At 40.8% G+C, this 18,127-nt stretch overlaps 1 protein-coding gene and 1 long non-coding RNA gene across 2 annotated transcripts in view; one reads left to right on the forward strand and one right to left on the reverse strand.

The window, feature by feature from the left end:
• LOC135259997 (rho GTPase-activating protein 7-like) overlaps nt 1-18,127 on the reverse strand; it is an 80,187-nt gene that overhangs the window by 55,757 nt on the left and 6,303 nt on the right. The window contains exons 3-4 of the mRNA XM_064345023.1: nt 13,464-13,613; nt 12,983-13,120 (exon numbers count right to left, since the gene is read on the reverse strand). Of these exons, the coding sequence (XP_064201093.1) occupies nt 12,983-13,120; nt 13,464-13,613 (288 nt within the window). The remainder of the gene's footprint in view (nt 1-12,982; nt 13,121-13,463; nt 13,614-18,127) is intronic.
• Nucleotides 83-7,948, forward strand: LOC135259999 (uncharacterized). The gene is made up of 3 exons (XR_010331446.1): nt 83-627; nt 991-1,118; nt 6,259-7,948. It is a non-coding gene; the product is annotated as an uncharacterized LOC135259999 (long non-coding RNA).

Raw genomic sequence — 18,127 nt, forward strand, 5'->3', positions numbered from 1 at the left:
TTGCAAAACACCATAGCAGGCTCATGCATTCCTGTCTGGTTTTATCTTAATTCCAAACCTCTCCACAACAGCTTATTGAGGGTGTTTAGATTGCAGCTCTCTATGAATCAGAATCGCATTTCTAGTGTGAAATAATAAATTATGATGGATTAACATCTCTCCCTCTATGACATTGGTCATTAGAGAGAGAGAGAGAGAGAGAGAGAGAGAGACCGACTGACTGACTGACTTCTTGGGAAAGGGTATCTTTTCAAGAGAGGCAGTACTGTCTTAATGCACTATTTCATCCATGAGCGTTGGAGCAAAAGGTAAATTAAATTACATTAAACTCAGAGATTCCTGCTCCTTCGCTGTGTAAACTGCACTGCATTGCTGAAGCAGAAGCTCAATCCAGATAGAGGTGTCTTTAGTGATGTTTAACATGCATCTCCATTCAGGCTGCACTGGCAGGAGAGGGCGGCTCTACATTAGGCGTTGTGGAGATCTGTTTTTCAAATACAAGCCGACCCGTTGAGCACCTTGGCAACATCAATGACGCGCGGATAATTTCGAGGTTACGAAAACTCTGGAATGCTGAACTTACACAACGCAATTTGAGAAACCACAAACTCCACAGCTGCGGATTCTGTGGGTGTCGGAAACCTTTGGTTGAATCAAAAAAAGTTCTCACTCTTGTTACAAGTGACACTTAGACTGGCCTAGACTCCGTTACAGACTGAAGGATATCTGCAATTTGTGTGGAAATGTGCTGATGATTTTAAAGTTTATTATAAAGGTTCTCATTTACAGTGCATGTGTATGTTGGTCATTTTAATAGAGTAGGATGTTTCCTGAATGCATAAAAATTATTTACTATAATAATAATAGTGATAATAATAGGTCTTAGCTGGAAAGGCACACTCATTTGGAAGTATGTGGAAGAGGGTTGTTCTGTCACTTATGCAATAAAGCACCACCTTAAAATTGTTATCATCTGTTTCATGTCCACAGGAAGTGATTAAAAGCTTTGGCAGCGATATAGTTGGACAGCATTTTCTTCCTGGCTCCGTTGGATGGGGTTGAGAAAGAAACCTTGGCACTTCCGGAAGACAGAGTGACACATTCCCATAAACACAGAGGTAGGCCTGCGTCAACAAGCGTGTACACGTGCAAAACCACCTACACGCGCTTCTTGCTATAACACTTTGCAATGAGACCTGTAATAGAGATGTGCAGGTTCTTACTGATGAAGACTGGCTTTCAGACTGGCATTTAATAATTAGTACTAGTTCAACTCCATTAAATTCTATTCTTCTATTAAATGAGATGGATCCTTTCACCACATTTTCTCTTTATCTCTCTCTGCGTAGCTGTCCTTTCTCCACATTTGCTTGCAGGCAGTTAAGACGGGAGATAAGCTGGGCATCAAAGACATGTTCATTCTTTCTCTGATTGAGCTCATCGTACCTGAATGTCAAAGTGCAAGTGTCCATCGTTCATTCTAGTAGGCTACTTAGGCTCTTAAATGTGAGATAATGCTGTCAGCGAATGCTGGAACAGGACCTGCTCCAGTAGTCTTTAAATAAATGCCAGTTTAGTTGTTTCCTACGTTTACTTAATGCCTTAAAAATGTGTGCTGAGATCCCTGTATCCTTGTAAATCCTATTTATACAGGTAAATGCATAAATTCGATTCAGTTTTAATGCGCTAAAAACAACATAAAAATACAGTGTGCTGCAGCAAGTGTCTTGGATTTCACTTGTTCACATGTACGCTTCGTGAGTTTTACTGTGTTTTTCCAGGTTAAGGAAAGCCAAACAGTTTTAGGCAATCAGCCAAGTCAGCTTAAAAAAAAAAAAAAACTCCCATCAGAAGTGAACACTACTTTAAAGTGTCATTGTTCTTTGGAAATAGTCCTTGTGGCGCTTGATTGGATGGCCTAATGAAAACAGAAGGATGCAGCAGGCTTATGATTTAATATCTGACACAGGAAACAGCTGACCAGGAATAAACAGGTTAGATAATGGATGGATGGATGGAATTTTAGAAGGGCTTCTGTAATTAAATTTGTTTTAAATTTCACTGACCTTTCCTGGTGAAGAAAAGAAAAACTGAGAGCCCTAAGAAAGCAAAACACGTCTGGACACTAATACCTCTCCATCTTTCACAAATAGTTTTTGAAGAGAGTTCGAATGACTCTTTTTACAGGCCATCTCTTTTTAAAGACACTCATGAAAATGTTTTTCCCATTCAGAGTGTTCATTAAGCCACAAAATAAAGAAGTATACTTACTTTCTTTTTCCAAATTCATAGACAGGAAAAGAATTAAACTGCCTTTTGATTTAAAATGACATTTCTAACAAGTGAGCTTTGAAAAAAACATATCCGTGTGTGGATATTCTCTTCCCTTCTGATTGGCAGTCCACAGAACAGTCGCACATCTGATTGGTTAAAATGACTATGCTACTTATGCAAGAAACATGGTCCCTAATTGACCAACATCAAATCATACTGTATCAGACAGTACAACTAGAAGTAAAAGTAAAAAAGCTCAATATAAAACGAATAAGACGGGTTAACATCATAGAATTTCTTTGAAACTGTATTATATAGCTGTCAGAAATGATGATTATGAATGCAGTAATGATCACCTTTTGCACCCAATGCTCTGGGGTCTTGTCAGATGCCTTTGACAAATTAGAAAAGTGAAAAACCATCTGCAGGAGGGCAGGAGTTAAAAACAGACACATTTTTACAGTACTTTCCCTGTGCAGTGCGGTGCTCGGATGTGTCTATTAGAAGAAGAAGAACAAAAAGTAAGTTGAAGACAGGAATAATATCCCTGTTATTCAAACACAATAAAACCAGCTAAATTTATGGTAGTTATACAGTACACATACATTTTGCAATTTTGTAAATATGACTGTAAAATTGCATTATTTCATTTTTAAACTTTTAACTTTACTTTTTTAGCTGAGTCAATTATGTTGTCACTCTTCTGTTAATCATGTTTACCTCATTTATCTACTTTTTGGTGGACTGGACACCAGTGACCGGATCAGAAATGTGTCAGACATAAGAACTCTGCAAATACAGCTGACGCCGTGGATCGAAGAACAGGCTAACACTAGAACTTATCATTAAATGGAAATAATAATCCTGAGACACTTTTCAAACACTGCAGAGATGCGAATTTGAAATTAAAAGCGCACGGTGGCTGGTTTAATGTATAAAGAAAAGCTTAAACGCTTAAATGAGCTACAGTGCGAGTTGGGTATGCGTCAAAACCTGACAAATGAAGCGCTCCTTGCGTCTTAGGAGTGTTTGTTGTTGATTATTCATCTGTACAGGATTCGGCTTGCACTGGATTTCACCCTCACAGGTAGTGTGGTATTGCAGTATGTATCAAAGCATTAAGTTGTGTCATCTAAAGCACCGGGGATTAATGGGCCCATTAGCAAGTGATGGAACCTGCTGTAGACCAAAGCGTTCAGAGCTGCATCAAAGGAACCTTAGGCAGTCGGAACAAAAACACTATTATTTCTGTACAGCATCCTTGTAGGGGGAAAATTGTTGTGCTGAATTATGTTATGCTGGTCTTAATATTCAGGGGAAATATGTCGAGTGAAATAAGTGGATAATTTCTAAGCGTTTTCCTTTAATTCCTTGCAGAATTCATAGAGATTAGCCAAAATGCATAATGTTTCTGCAGGCATGTTTTTTTTTTCTCCAAACAATTCTTAATGCCATGGCAACACTAGCCAATTCACGTCAAAAACTTCTAACAGAACTATTTAAGAGATTACACTTACATTTATTTATTTTCATTATCATCAGCAGTTTTTGAATTTAGATAATTGCTTAAATGTCTGTTCTGAGAAAAGCAAACATTTTATGTTTCAGTTACTGCTGTTGCCATGGAGCAGAATTGTTCTCCATGTTTATGAGGCATTTTACCCAACCAAATGGGAAACCATGACCAAAGTCGAGAAATTTTCCCATGGATTAAAATAATAATAATAATTTGCCTGAAATTTTGTTATTTATCATTGTTTGTTGTAATTTTCATATTTTTACATAACATTGTTATTGCAAATATATTACGGTCCTTGATTTTATCCAAAACGAACTTGCCAAACTTTGAAAAAGACCACAAACTTGGTTTTATTTATACATTTATTTTAAAGTCGAAGTATGGTAAGAAATGCCCTTGTGTGTCTTGCCACCTTCATATATGTACTACATAAACACCCAAAATGGACACACATGTAAGAAATCTCTATGGAAACGCAGGAGCGGTACACTGAGGTTGCCATAGGAACCAAACCATAGTCCCTCCCTGCAGGTAGCCCTGCATAGTTACGGTTGTGTGATCACATGACCATGAGGAGGCTGCTGACAGACTTGCACCCTGCATGTGGGTCAGATTCCCATTACTCAAAGCCATCTTCTGAGAACCAGCCTGGAGCTCCCAGATTTCCAATTATTCACATTAGATCATTTTGCTTCACCGCATTTTATTTATTTATTTAGCATTTTTAGATGTTTTGTAACTTTTTAGTGTTCTTTGTTTGGTCATTATAATTCAAATGATCATCTTACAAGACTGCACTGTAAACATGAATAACTAAACAAAGCAGTCTTATATTTACTTTTTGTCTGGTCTTAATGTTCCTCTCATATCCATTTGTATACAGAAAATGAAAAACAAACCCTTTTCCAGTATATTTGCCTCAATCAGAAAGAATGTACCAGCATTCTAAATATTGATATGCTTACAGCTTACCTTGTCCTGCATCTTTAAAATGTAAATACCACTGTCACCTCCCAAAGTCTTTGAGCTTCCCTCCGTAAAATGCTAAATAATTAAATAAATACAACCAATAAATACAATCGAGGAAATATAAATGTAAATAGGCACATATTCAGAGCAGAATAACCCCACCGTCTTCCCCAATAAACAGCGTTGGTATGCTATTTACGAGCTCTAATTCTGAAACTGTGTTCAACTGATTGATTTATGACTGTTTGATGACTGAGCAGACAGCTCAAACAGATAGGAAGCAAGTTTGGTTGGAGTATCTTGTGCATTTATGACTCAAAACTGGCAGTATTTGTTTCTGATATTGTCACGTTAACGATGACCTCACATTTTCTCTACAATGCTAGGGAGTGTGTGGAATTACTGAACGTGGATAGTGTGAGCTGTTGCCTCTGCTGTTTGATAACATGCAGTATGTAGAAAGAGTGTACTAACTGGACACTATTTGGTGGAGTGCATTATTTCAAGCATGCATTGCAGTGGTAGTCCTTTCCAATTGGGATTGGTTATTGGAATTAAGCATGGACAACGCTGCATGAGAAGTTTTCACAGTGAAAGCAAGGCAGTGTATGTAGCTCCTCATTGGTATTCTGCCATAAAATATATCCCACTGCAAAATGAGGAGAAACCCATACGTTTACTGCTATGATGCACCAGAATTATTAGTTTGCCTCCCGACTGTTTTGCCGATTATTAAAACTCCCATTAGGACGGGATCCAGAGGGGTGCTGAATTTATTACTCTGTAACAAGGCATTAAAATAAAATCTACGTTAAAATAATACGTACATAAAATGCTGAACAGCAAGACGCCCGGTGCTTACGCCCTTAATGAACAGGCACCGCATTGAGGGTATTTTATGGGCAGTCGTAACCCGCTGTGAGGCTCGAGGCCGAGCGTGGCGCCGTACCCAGTTTTCCGCGGGCACAGCTGCAGACACGCCCGAATTCTAGCCGGGAATTTTGTGCGGAGGACGATCATGTGACCGGGACTGCAGTTGTCGTGGCTACCAGCTCTTTTTACTGAGGCTGGTTGAAAAGTGCTGTGTAAAAGAGTGGGCAGATTATTTGTGGTAAGCTTCCCATTCCCGTTATATTTATATTTAAATATAAGATTTCTTATAATGTTTAAGCTTATTATAGATGTTCCTTTTATATACGCACAATTAAAATATGCATTTGCATAATTTATAACATATATAGGCATCACTGTTATGAACTTAAAATTGGATGGATGGATGGACGGATGGATGGATGGACAGATGGATGGATGGATATTGATACACTGGGTGGTGCATACGCATGCTTCACAGTATTCAGACCTGCCACAAATGGAAGAAGGCAGAAATATGCGAGGCACAGCTGTGGCCTGTAGTTACGCGAGGCCTTCAGGAATTCCGCAGATTGCTTGCTCACTCATTCCGAGCCGGAATAACAGCAGTTTCCCCTGCTCAGCAGGTCTGGGGCAGGACGCTGTACTCCACTGCCTACAGTCTGGAAGGCACTGCTGAGTGTGGATTACTGAAAGGGGAGATGCTACTGCTACATGAGCCACAGCAGAGACTTTGCCTGTTATTTTGCTATTTGTAATACATACTGTATCATATTATTGTCAAAGACAAGTCAAATGTAAGTTTGATTTTGGCCATTGTTATTTTCTAATTACCTGGTAGAAAGTAAAGTTGCAGTAAAAATGAATTGACTTCCTTAAATATGAGATTTTGTTTTGTGATTTAAGATGAGCTAGAAACGATGAACAATTTCGGAAAAAATAATTACGTACACAAGTTACCTCAAAAACATCACTAAAATCTCTTCTCAGCCTGAACACTACTGCGTTCCTTACCCCTAATCCTTACTTTCGCCTCACTTTAATACATAAAACTATGAGTCTCGCATCCAAAAAGAGAAAACAACTTTGTTTTATCAAAAAAAACCAAAAGCCCACTGCTGTACTAACCCTAATGCTAGCCTTAAAAAATATGGTTCTGTCATCAAGCGGGATGGAGAGAAGGCCGATGTGCCCGCTGCCAGGTTCGTTCTTGTTATTTTGCGTTTTTTGCTGAGTCTGCAGTCTCTGCTCCTGTAAGCTCTACATGCTGTGCCCTTGGGACGTTCACTATTGCACCCATAACCTTGAATGCACTGTCTTCCAGAGCAGGTTGAACAGAAGTTGACTCGCAACGGGTTTTTTTCCCCCAAAAGAAACTTCTCTACTTTTTAAAATGACTACATGTTCTTTGTTTAATGCGTACATGTGCATATGGCAAATAGCTACAACCTAATTATTAAACTGTCGCCTCACAGCAAGATGGTCCTGGGTTTGAATCCTGGCCTGGGCCTTTCCGGAGGAGCCATCTTCTGATTTGCATATTCCTGTTGTCCCCCCATTTACAAGGATGCTACATTTTTCAGTTCTCTGTCTGCACATGTAGGCCTACATATTTTTTGAGCCATAGGCCATTGCATAGGCCATCAGCACTAACATCAAACAAAAAAAATAACTAGACAAATGGCCAGATTACTCTGGTGATGGTCATTGTTAGAAATATAAATGAATCCTTCCTGGTGCAATTTGAGAGGAAAAAGAATAAAACAAAGATCTTTATCCTCCACAAAATACATTGGATTGGGATGTTTGTCCAGTTAAATTCCTATTGTTTCCAAACCGGAATGTTCCAGGGAATGACAGAAGCCTTATCACGCAAACACCACAGACCCGGCTTTAATGTAAAATTGTAAAAAAAAAAAACCTTATCATAAGATAAGTAAGGACAATCAGATGGGGAGAAAAAGCAAATGTCTCTGAATTCCATCAGTCAGTGAGCACATTCGCTGGCGATGTCAGATTCAGACGGGAGATGGAAGCCCCAGATTTATGAAGCACTGTCACGAAAAGCAGTCTTAAACTATGAAAGGAAAGGAAGGGCGTTTGTTCGATGGGACCCTTTTTTTGCCGTATTTTAGTTTCCTTTCCTGTGAACTGAAGGGGAATTAATTTGTCATCCGGACAGATGCATTCACATTTTGGGAAAGACTTCAGTGGAGTGTGCTCTCGCCTGAAAACTGGGGGAAAGCCGCTCGTCACGGCTGAAAAGCCCCCATCCCATCTTCCCCAATTTGGCGCCCGTCCCTTTTCCATCTCCCGCACGCGGAATCCCTTTTCCTTCAGAGTTCCGGAAGTTATTCCAGCCGGAGCCGCTCGGGACACAGCGACACGCGGCAGTGGGAATGGCGGAAAATGGCGGGAAATGGTGGGAACAGTTCTAAATCGATAGCCGACGGAAGGTAAACGATGACTGACTTTGCCGCCGCTGCCGACGTTCGCTGTCCCGGGAAACCACGACATGCTCGACAAGGGGCGGTAATCACAGTGGGTGATCTCCCCCTCCCCCCCACCTCCATGTTTACCTGCCATGGCGTGAGGAATTTGGGGGGGGGGGGGGGGAAGGGGAGGTGGAGGAACGCACTCACACTCAGCAGTGAGGCTCCACTGGCTCTGGCACACTGATAACAACGAGGGCCATTTTATCATGCCAGCGATACGAAGCCTTTGACCAGCATTTACGCGCTGGATGATCTTTGTTGAGATCATCCAGCTACTGATGATCTGCGACTGCTTTATTATTTATGCCAATGAACCTTTCCTCACTAGTCTTTGGAAAAATATAGTCTCAACACATTAATATGGGATAATGTTTAAAGCAATGGCATCATACTCCCAACAGAACAATTATACAGATTATTTTCTAAAGATCGGAAGCAAAGCCCAGACATTCATAATACTGTAATGCCTGTCTAATTATACCTAGATCTCAATGGATGCATTTTACTCCTTCCCATGCATGAATGTTCACTCGCACAAAAGAAAGAAAAGAAAGTCTTGGAAATATTCCCTATCCGCTCAGTTTCATTTTCTTTTTCGTTTTGAAAAGGCGCCTGCCCTGCAGTCCACCGTGCACTGACCCTGAGCGTCTCGAGATTGTCCGGGGACACTGCCCACATTCCTCCGGCGGCCTCCAGGATGATAAGGCCTTATATCTGTGCTAGATTGCGGGATTCTGGAGAGATTATTCCCCTTCCATGTCTTGTAATGCAGCACATTTTTTTCAGTAGGTGCACATATTTTGTTGGAAATCACCTCGACACTGCAATGCTTATGATAGCGAGGGCAGGTTGATAACACTGAAACATAACTGATCCAGCGGCCATTTTCCTGTCTGAAAAAAGCAGCTCAAGACCTCATCTACACTGTTAAAATGGCATATACACCTGGCCACAGGATCATAAGCAAATACAGAAGAATAAAGGTTGCCTTCCACCTCATTTCTTCAACAAAATGTCCACCAAAACCCAACACCTTGTATCTGTGTATCTTTAATACATGTAGGCTGTGGAAACTAATTTCCTGTGACTGTGATCAGGATGTAAGATCAACTCGTAATGGTTGGGAGATCTGAAATGGTGCATTTCTGTCTCTCTCCAGTTCTTTAAAAACTGCACAGCCACAGTAGCTACATAAAGCTCTACTGTACCACACAATTAAGGCCTTCATTCGCCATACAGAGAAAGACATTGAGACATTAAGCTGAAAAGAGATTGGCGACATTATATAAGATGGGCGAAAGCTATTAAAATCGCCATCACAACAATCTCCTGCCATCTCAAATTCCAGTGGAGCTGTCAAATGACACTCTTTAGTCAGATAAAATGCATTTGAAAGGTGATGGTTTTAGCATCATTCTTGAATATGAAATGAAGATCATGTCAGGCCGAGTATGATGCATGACGCACTTTTGCAAACTGCAGTCGTATGCCTCCAAAAAAGCAGTTTATATTGCAGGCTTTCTCATTATGGTTCAGTAGGCTAGGTGAATCAAGACAATAAAATACCAATAACATGTCACTTAGGCATTGCGTTTTGATATAGGAGCATCATTCTAATGTTCAAGCATATATCCAATCCTATAATTTGTAAGTCTGCTCTGGGTTGCAAACCACAAATCCCCAATATCTGTTCAGTTCAACAAGAAATTCTATCTTTCTGAGTTAAAGACCAAAGAGTTTTTCGAGGGGGAATTAATCATGCTTTTCTTCTGGATCTTTACAGTGTCGGTTCTTTCTGGGCACATGCAGTGTATTTACACCGGATGATCTTTGTTTCTGTGACTACTTTATTAGTTATGTCAATGAACCCTTCCTTACTAGTACTCCTCAAAATAGTTTCAACACATTATTATTTGATAATATTTAAAGCTACAGCATTATAATCCCTAGCAATTATAGAGCACTTATACAGATTATTTTCTGAAGGTCGGAAGCAAAGTTCATTATGCTGTAGTGCTTGTCTAATTATACCAACATCTGAATGGATGCATTTTAGTTCTTCCCATACATGAATGTTCACTTGCATAAACGAACATAGAAAGTCTTAAAAATATTAAAATGCATGTGCTGTGGTCTTCAAAATACAAATAAACAAACAGTGAAGTTCAATGTTGTGCAGCAACCATATAATGTGTTTATGAAATAACAAAATTAAAAGGTTTCCTTATCTCTCTTTCGCAACGCCACTCGACTAAATGTCACAGAGCTTAGCGCTAATACATTTCCATCAGAATAATCAACAAACTGTGATTATAGGCTGGAGGTACTCTTAACAGAATACGTAAGAAAACATTTGTGGGCAAATTTTGAAAGAGCGCACACGTCTTGTGGGAGCCGGGCGAAGGCCCTTTGGTTTGCGGAAAAAATTCCCCAATGATCCGTCGGAACCGCATCGTCTGGTCCGCGGATTTACAATCGGAGCTGAAGATCCGATCTTTTCAGCGCAGCCCTGCAGTACTGCAACGTCGAGCCAGAGCAACTGGAAAGTTATGGAGCTGTCTGATCGGAAAAACCTTAGCAGACCGTAAGAGTACAGCAAGCCGTTCCAGATGACAGTAATTTTTGACTTGAATGGATTCCACGCAAATGAATTGCTAATGTTATACAAGGCATAAAATAGCTTTATTAAACATAGGGATTGTGGTCAGTGGAAATAAAGAGTGATGTTTTTGGCAGAATACACAGCAACTCTGTGCGTGCAGGACAGTTACCACTTACATTCACTTTTTTTCTACCTATTCCTGCTGTGTTTTTGGGTATTTCAGCTAGCGTCCGCCATGAACTCCAGGAGAGGGCCAGCGCTGAGCACCATTATTGTTCCACCCTAGCCTAAGAAAGATCCCAGGTGGTGGGACAGTCTGAAGTCAAGCATGAAGTGGCTGCTGTGTGGGCCTGGTCACAGGACCAGCCCCCCAACTCCCTTTCCCCCCCAAAAAAAATTTTCTGAGCCCAGCATGTGCCACGGTTCTTTTTAAATACAACAGGCTCAGCATCGGCTGCCATTTAGTCATTCTGTTATTCTGTTCTATTCTGTCTTATATCACGTCCAGTCATCTGTTAGGACGGCCAGAAGGGAAAACTGGCACCCCAAAAAAAATTCCAGCTCAAAGCCTCCACAGGTAATTTACAGGGGGAAAAAACTTTGGCTGAGGAAGATCTTTACTTTTTTTTACATTTGTATTTCTGTATTTACTTGCCGCTGTATAAGCCATGGTTACAGCTGGGTATGTTCTGTAGTTTTTCAGGTTCATTACCTTGCTTTAGTTTGCAACAACAGTGCCTCATCAGCAAATTTTAATCAGCAGCCTAGTTAAAGCTCAGTTCTCTTAAGAACTATCCAATGCTGGTGCCTATTGCAAATCCAATGTGCTTTAATAGTCAACTATACCTTTAGAAAAGACATTGAGTTTCTTCTTGTGAGACAAGTAATTACTTTCAAGAAAATTAAGTATGTGTTATATAACCTATCAGTTACTAACTAAATAATTGTTTTTCTCATGTTACCCTGATACAACTGCCCCTCTCATGACTACAATGACTATTTGTGAATTGGGCTAACTTGGCATACTTCACTTTGTAGACTATTTCTAGAATATTGTCAAGAAAATATAGATAAGAAAAAAAATTCAAAACACATTCAAAATGCAATGTCATTTGGCAACTCTGATTGTTTTCACACCTCAGCTGTGTTTCACAACTTGTTTCTCCTTTACAACTATGGCAGAGACTTTTATATTGGCACGTAAGCTCCATAGTTCAAGAAAGGCGCTAACCATCTCTAATGAGAACAAACCCCCACATAGTCTTTGACAGCAGGGCCAAATATCTGCAAACTTTACCCGCCCCTGAAATCGCAGAACGTCGGGACAAACACAGAAAGGGTAACACAAAACCGCGCAGCGAGTCCTCCCCGCCTAAAAAAATGCAGCTGTACGCCTCGTTTTTAATGAGTGGTGGAAAGTCGTAGTCATTAACCCGAAGGTTAAGAGAGGCCAAGACGTTAATCTCCCATGCAACACTTCGCTGCCCCCCCTCCACCGCCCCCCCCACCCCACCCCATTCACAATGTGCTGTTCGGGCTGGCGGAGAGACCGCTAATTATGACTTTAACGACCCCCCCCTTAGTTAAACAGTGTAAAGTGCTGGAGTGACATGCCCACTCCATCACACTCTGTGAGGCTTGACCCTTTTCACTGTGTCTGAGCAGTAAGCAAATACTCCAATGGTCTGTGAAGGGAAAAGAAGAAGAAGAAGGGGGGGGGGGGGGGTAGAATAAAGAAAGACCGGGCCAAGGGCTAAATTAAATCACACAGCTGCTTTCATTTGAATGTCCTCACTTTCCTCTGCCATTGTTGCCACGTTGTTGAAATGGCAATCAAACACTAATAGGCCAGTAGCCTGGGCCTTGTCGAGGTCACTGCTGACAAAAGGCAAAAAGACGACGTCATTTGTTTACGCTCGCCCTGACAAGGGGCCTGAACACCCCTTGGGCCCACCTGCTGCACTGCTGCAAAGTGGCCAAAAAACGCACCCCCCCATCCCCCCCCCCCCAAAAAAAAAAAACATGCATTACAAAAATTTCAAAACCTCCGTTACACATTCCATCCATTTATTCTCATCACTATATTGCTTTATAAGGGTCCAGGGCATGTTGTGAAATTCCTTGCTCTTAACCCTCGAACAGAGGCCATTTTGTTCTGGGTGGCGCTAGTGTTCCTCAAAGAACTCTCGCTGGAAGTAATGGGCTGTAGGGCTCGATGATTACGGTTGAGAATTCACATGTCACATGACCTACCCCAGTCCTGGGTCTCTCTCCAGATACGGTGGTGGGTCCCGGTGACGTCAGAGCTGAGTAAATCACGTGCTGGGCGATTTTTTGTTGATGCGTTGAGAGGAAAACGTCGTCTCCGTTTATTGCTTCGGGATCTGTCACCTGTGACATATTTAAAATGGCAGTCCATTTAGGAGCTTAGATAAACAAGAAGTTTAACTTCACGCCCTTACAAAAAAAAGGAATATGCCACCAACATACTTAAATATGTATTTTCAAGAATGTATTTTCAAGATCAGAAAAATATATAGCAACACTTTACAATATGTAGACCAAGGCACACTATTTACTTATGTTTATTTCATATATTACTCTGAAAATAGATTTATCATACATAGTTTTCATAAAGTCCACATATTTTAAATATTATTGCCATATATTCCATTTTCAAAATGACAGACTACAGTTAACAAAGAAAAACAGTTTGTTCTAAATCCGTACTCACGTGAGCATTTCGTCTTTTCAGAGTGGGCGTGCTGGATATGGAGGAGGAGGCGGTCAAGGCGTCCTCAATGTCCTGGTCCAGTTGGTCCAGTTTCATGATCAGCAGCACCATAGAGTCCAAGTGCGATCGCTCCCTCTCTTCCTTTGAGCCCTGTCAGCAAAAAAAAAAAAAGACAGATGTGAAGCTTTAATGAGTGTGGTGTGGCTGTGGGTTCATTTTGGATAGAATGGACTTCAGCTGGCCGTAGAAATGTGATAAATAATAAAACACAGACACAATAAGCACAAAGAAACTAAATTTTAAAGACAAAATGCCATCCTGCATTAAGTGTTGGGGGGGGGGGGGGGGGTCTGGGGGGGGGGGGGTTGTTGGAGTACTTTCAAAGGGGACACTGTAAAGAATGAAGTAGCATGCCACAGAGTTCAGTCACTGAGCAAAGTAAACATGGAATAGGACATATTCATATATATGGCTAATCATTACCAGTCTAATATATCCTCCCACTTTTATCACAGCACAACTACCTAATTTATTAGAACATTTATCTTATGAGTAATCAGTCATTGTCATCTGGTGAGTTTAATAACAGGCCATGTACTTCTTTGCTTTCTTTTTTTGTGATTATCTCATGATAACTTGTGAAAATATGAACGCTTCTTAATATGATCTTTTACACCACGGAGTGCGCATACACTGTCATCTGTTGGCTGAACCAATTATAAACTTTTTACTGCATCTTCTAATTGGACAAGGAATACATGCCTAGTTTCATCTGAGGATTGTACAATTACATACCATGCATTTGATATTTCTGGCTGGCATGTAATCAGTGTTTTTTCCCCCCAAAGTGTTATTGCATCTAGACAACAGTCAAAATGTCAACCGATCTGACAAAAACCTGGTGCATGTGCAGCACTAACTCACACTGCGAGACAAAATATATAAATGGAGCAGCGCCTCCTGCTGGCCATAGTGATAGAGATGTTTGTGCCTTATCTGCCTTTAGTTCAGTTGGCATTACGTCAATTCTGTAAGTCAGCTAAGTAGCAAAATGGATTTGTTGGAATTGTGAAATGTTGCATGCTCGCGGCCAACAGTCACATTTGTCTTGTTAGTTTCCTGTCTTGTGGTTAAATATGGTCAGCCTTTTCCTGCCAAATAATACACAAATGATCAGATACAAATGCTATTCTAAATATGAAATTCGGCTGGTTAGCCTTATGAGATAGCTAGTATGCTGTTTGACTGTACCTTAGTTTGCTAATTATTTGGGCAGATTCAGGAGGTAGCTTGATCACAGGCGCTTTATCCTTTCTGATTGAGCTGGGCTGTAGCTATGCACGCACCAAGTTACATTTGGGGCCTGGAGTACTCATGATCATCTAAGCAGTGAAATGAAGCAAACACTTCTGCTGGCAGCGGGGACATGTCTAACAGGAAAACATTTATCTTGAAACTTTATGGTTTCTGTTTGTTTTATATCACAGCTACGTCGCAGTCATTCTTTTGTGATGGGAGATCTGGTTCTGTTCACACATGGAACGTACTCAGTTGAAACCGCTTTCTTTACTCAGAGAAAATGTTTGTATCTTAAAGAGGCAATAATTCATACATTTTTCATACTGTATATTGTGAAGTGTTGCAATATCTCATGGTAATGTATGAGTTATGAGGTTATTTATACAATTATTACTTTCTTTCCTATTTTTTTTTCCCTAAAAAATGTTTAGATGTTCTAACCCACAGTTCCCATAATATGGACATCTGAGTACCTCATTTTTGTAGAATCGTGTGTGTGTACAATATTGGTACACATTTTATAGACTCTTTCTAAAGGGCCTCAGGACCAGGGAGACACAGCATACTTTTTGATCTTTTGATACTTTGGCACATGGATGCAGTAACAGCAATTAATTTTTTTTTCAGAGTTAATGCAAATTTTCAGATGGTTTTTCTGTTTTGATGACATCAGAAAAAAAAAACTTTTCCAGGACATCTGTACTTATCAAAGAACGCCCAATGACGTGTGTCCCCGCGGACACACGCTCTCTCTCCCTCCTTCCCCGCGTTATCTTCGCTTCTGACGTCTTCTTTTCTTTATTTGTATCTCATCTCCTTCCGTCGTTCTACCTCTCTCCTGCTCCCTCCCTCCCTCCCCTGCCTGCCTGCCTGCCGGCCTTTGTCTGTCTGCAGTAATAAAGCTAACACTGACATCAGGTGGTGCATTTACATAAAGGCACGCAGGGCACTCACTGTTATACTGCTAACACCGAATGTCACTGAATCCAGGGGAGAGAGATATCTAATTATCAAACATCTGCCGCTGTCATGCCGTCTGAAAATATTTTCTGAGGCCTGGCGTGAAATCAAATTAAGTGCGTGCAATTTCGCATTAATTTATTTGAATAAGTATTTAACATTTTTCAGACAAAGTGAGGTCAAAGTAAACAAGTAAATGACAGTTTGACTAGGAAACGATGAATGCAAAAATATATTTTTTTCTGTGCACAACCTTGTTTGTGGTGGTGCATTGTTTTGAACAACTGTCTGTTTCCATGCAATTTTATTCATTCACCAGATGTTGAGGGAGGATTATTCAGTTCCACATATCCTATTGCATTTGGCTTCACTGAATGTCTGTTGTGTGCAACGATCCAGGAAGATCTGTCTAAATCGACAACACATTCCCTTAAATACGGAATACAAACCATTTCCCCGCCAATAATGGAGCATGCACACATATGCACACATGCACAAATACACTGTAGAAAAAATAAAAGTGACTTCCCTGGGCTTGTGAAGAGCATTTCTGAAGCCATGGAAGTGCATTTTTTATCCTGCCATGTTGCACAAATTTGAGCCAGGGACTGTGCAGCAGGGAAAATTGGGGGACCCTTATATGGTCATGGGTCGGGTCCGGGTCGTCTGCTAGCCACATGAGATACAGTGATGCACAATGACTCGGCAATGATGCAAACTGTCCTCGATTCGACCACGAAATGCTAAAATAACACAATAACTTAACTAGACAGCACATGGGGAGACGTTAGGCAAAGAAAAAAAACACCTATTGTGACTACATTTTCTTGTGGGAAAATTTTTTTTGACTTTTGACTTCGAATTCTGACCACATTGATACCAATGACTCACATTGAAACGAGTGGCTGAAGGACTACTAGAGACTGGAGCCAACCTCACTGCTGCTAGTGAGCAATATTTCTTAACAAGACCAGGAAGTGAGCTTCAAAAAAAGAAGGCCCGTTTTTGGCCGTTTGATACACACATGTGCACATTCGTCCTATGGGATGTGGAATGGAATGAAATAGAATATACTTTTCACATATACAAATTGTTGCTGCATTCAGATGTTGCAATAGAAACCCAAACCCATTCCTTTTCTTACAGGTGGAAAAAAGGTACAAAGTTTTGTTATGTTACTTGACAAGTTATATCTGTCATTTCATACAGTTACAGGCAAAAAAATCCCTGTTTTAAAGTGGCATACTTGCTCCTGCCTCTTGGTCACAACCAGACACTGCAACAATATCAACCAGCAAAAAGTGATTTATAGGCTGAGCATAAAATCTAAAAGAATGTAGACAACTGAATTATTTCTGGCAGAAAGACCACTTTCACTGCCTCATTTTTGAAACTATGACGATTGGCTTAAATTATGGGGGTGATTAATCTTGCCACTGCGGGATTTCTCTGGCTGCCTGTGTTGTAAACACTAAGTTTTGCAGAGAAACTGCCACTTGCCCTCCTTACCAGCAGGAAATCTAAACAGGGATGGCTTTTGAAACCTCTTCTTTGGTTCAGGAGAAACCTTTGTGACTTTCAGCAAGGCGTATGTTGAAAGGGAAGCACGTTGGAGACCACAGTCAATGCCATGGGCTACAGTGTGTGCCAGCCGCTGGGGCCTTGGTTGGCATGATCTCCCTGGGCCTACATTCTGCCTTCCTGCCCTGGCTGTTCTGCAAATTGTAAACGTGCAGAGAGATCTACCATCCTGTAGGTTTTCACTCAAAACCCTAACAGAGCACACCTCATTCAAGAGCTAGAGCATGGTTGAAATGAAGACTTACAGGAACCTGGATCTGCAGGAACAGGGATGGGCAGCCCTGCACTAGCTATCGAATGAGGTGTGCTTTGTTAGGGTTGGAGTGAAAACGTCTTAAAAAGCATTATTGAAGACGCAAAGGCCAAAGTAATTAAATTTATGGACAGTGTGACGCTGCACAGATATGAAAATTCCCTCTTATGCCTCAGTTCAGAGGATGATGTCACCATTACCGGATCTAATAGTCGCGAGGCCAACCGGATCTAAACAAATGTAAGCTTTGTCTCTGCAAATGTCACATGATGTAAAATGTCAGTGTTGCCAGTTGTGTTGCTTCACTGCTTCACTGAATCACATGTGTGCGGGGTGGGCTGGGGACAAAAGTCACTTTATGCCAGCTATTTAGCCTTTTGATGGTATTGATTCAAAATGAAATTGCCATTCCGTGATAAATGAGAGCCAGTTTGGCTTCTGTTCCCATCCTTATTATCTCTCTGGTTGGGGTGCTTACATTTATTTTCCAATTTCCGGTCATTTACCCTGTGAATGGAGCTCCTTTGCGATTTTCTCAAACTGAGGGAGATGCGCATTTGTACCACTTGCT

Source organism: Anguilla rostrata, chromosome 7, assembly GCF_018555375.3.
Source record: "Anguilla rostrata isolate EN2019 chromosome 7, ASM1855537v3, whole genome shotgun sequence".
Classification (NCBI taxonomy): Eukaryota; Metazoa; Chordata; class Actinopteri; order Anguilliformes; family Anguillidae; genus Anguilla; species Anguilla rostrata.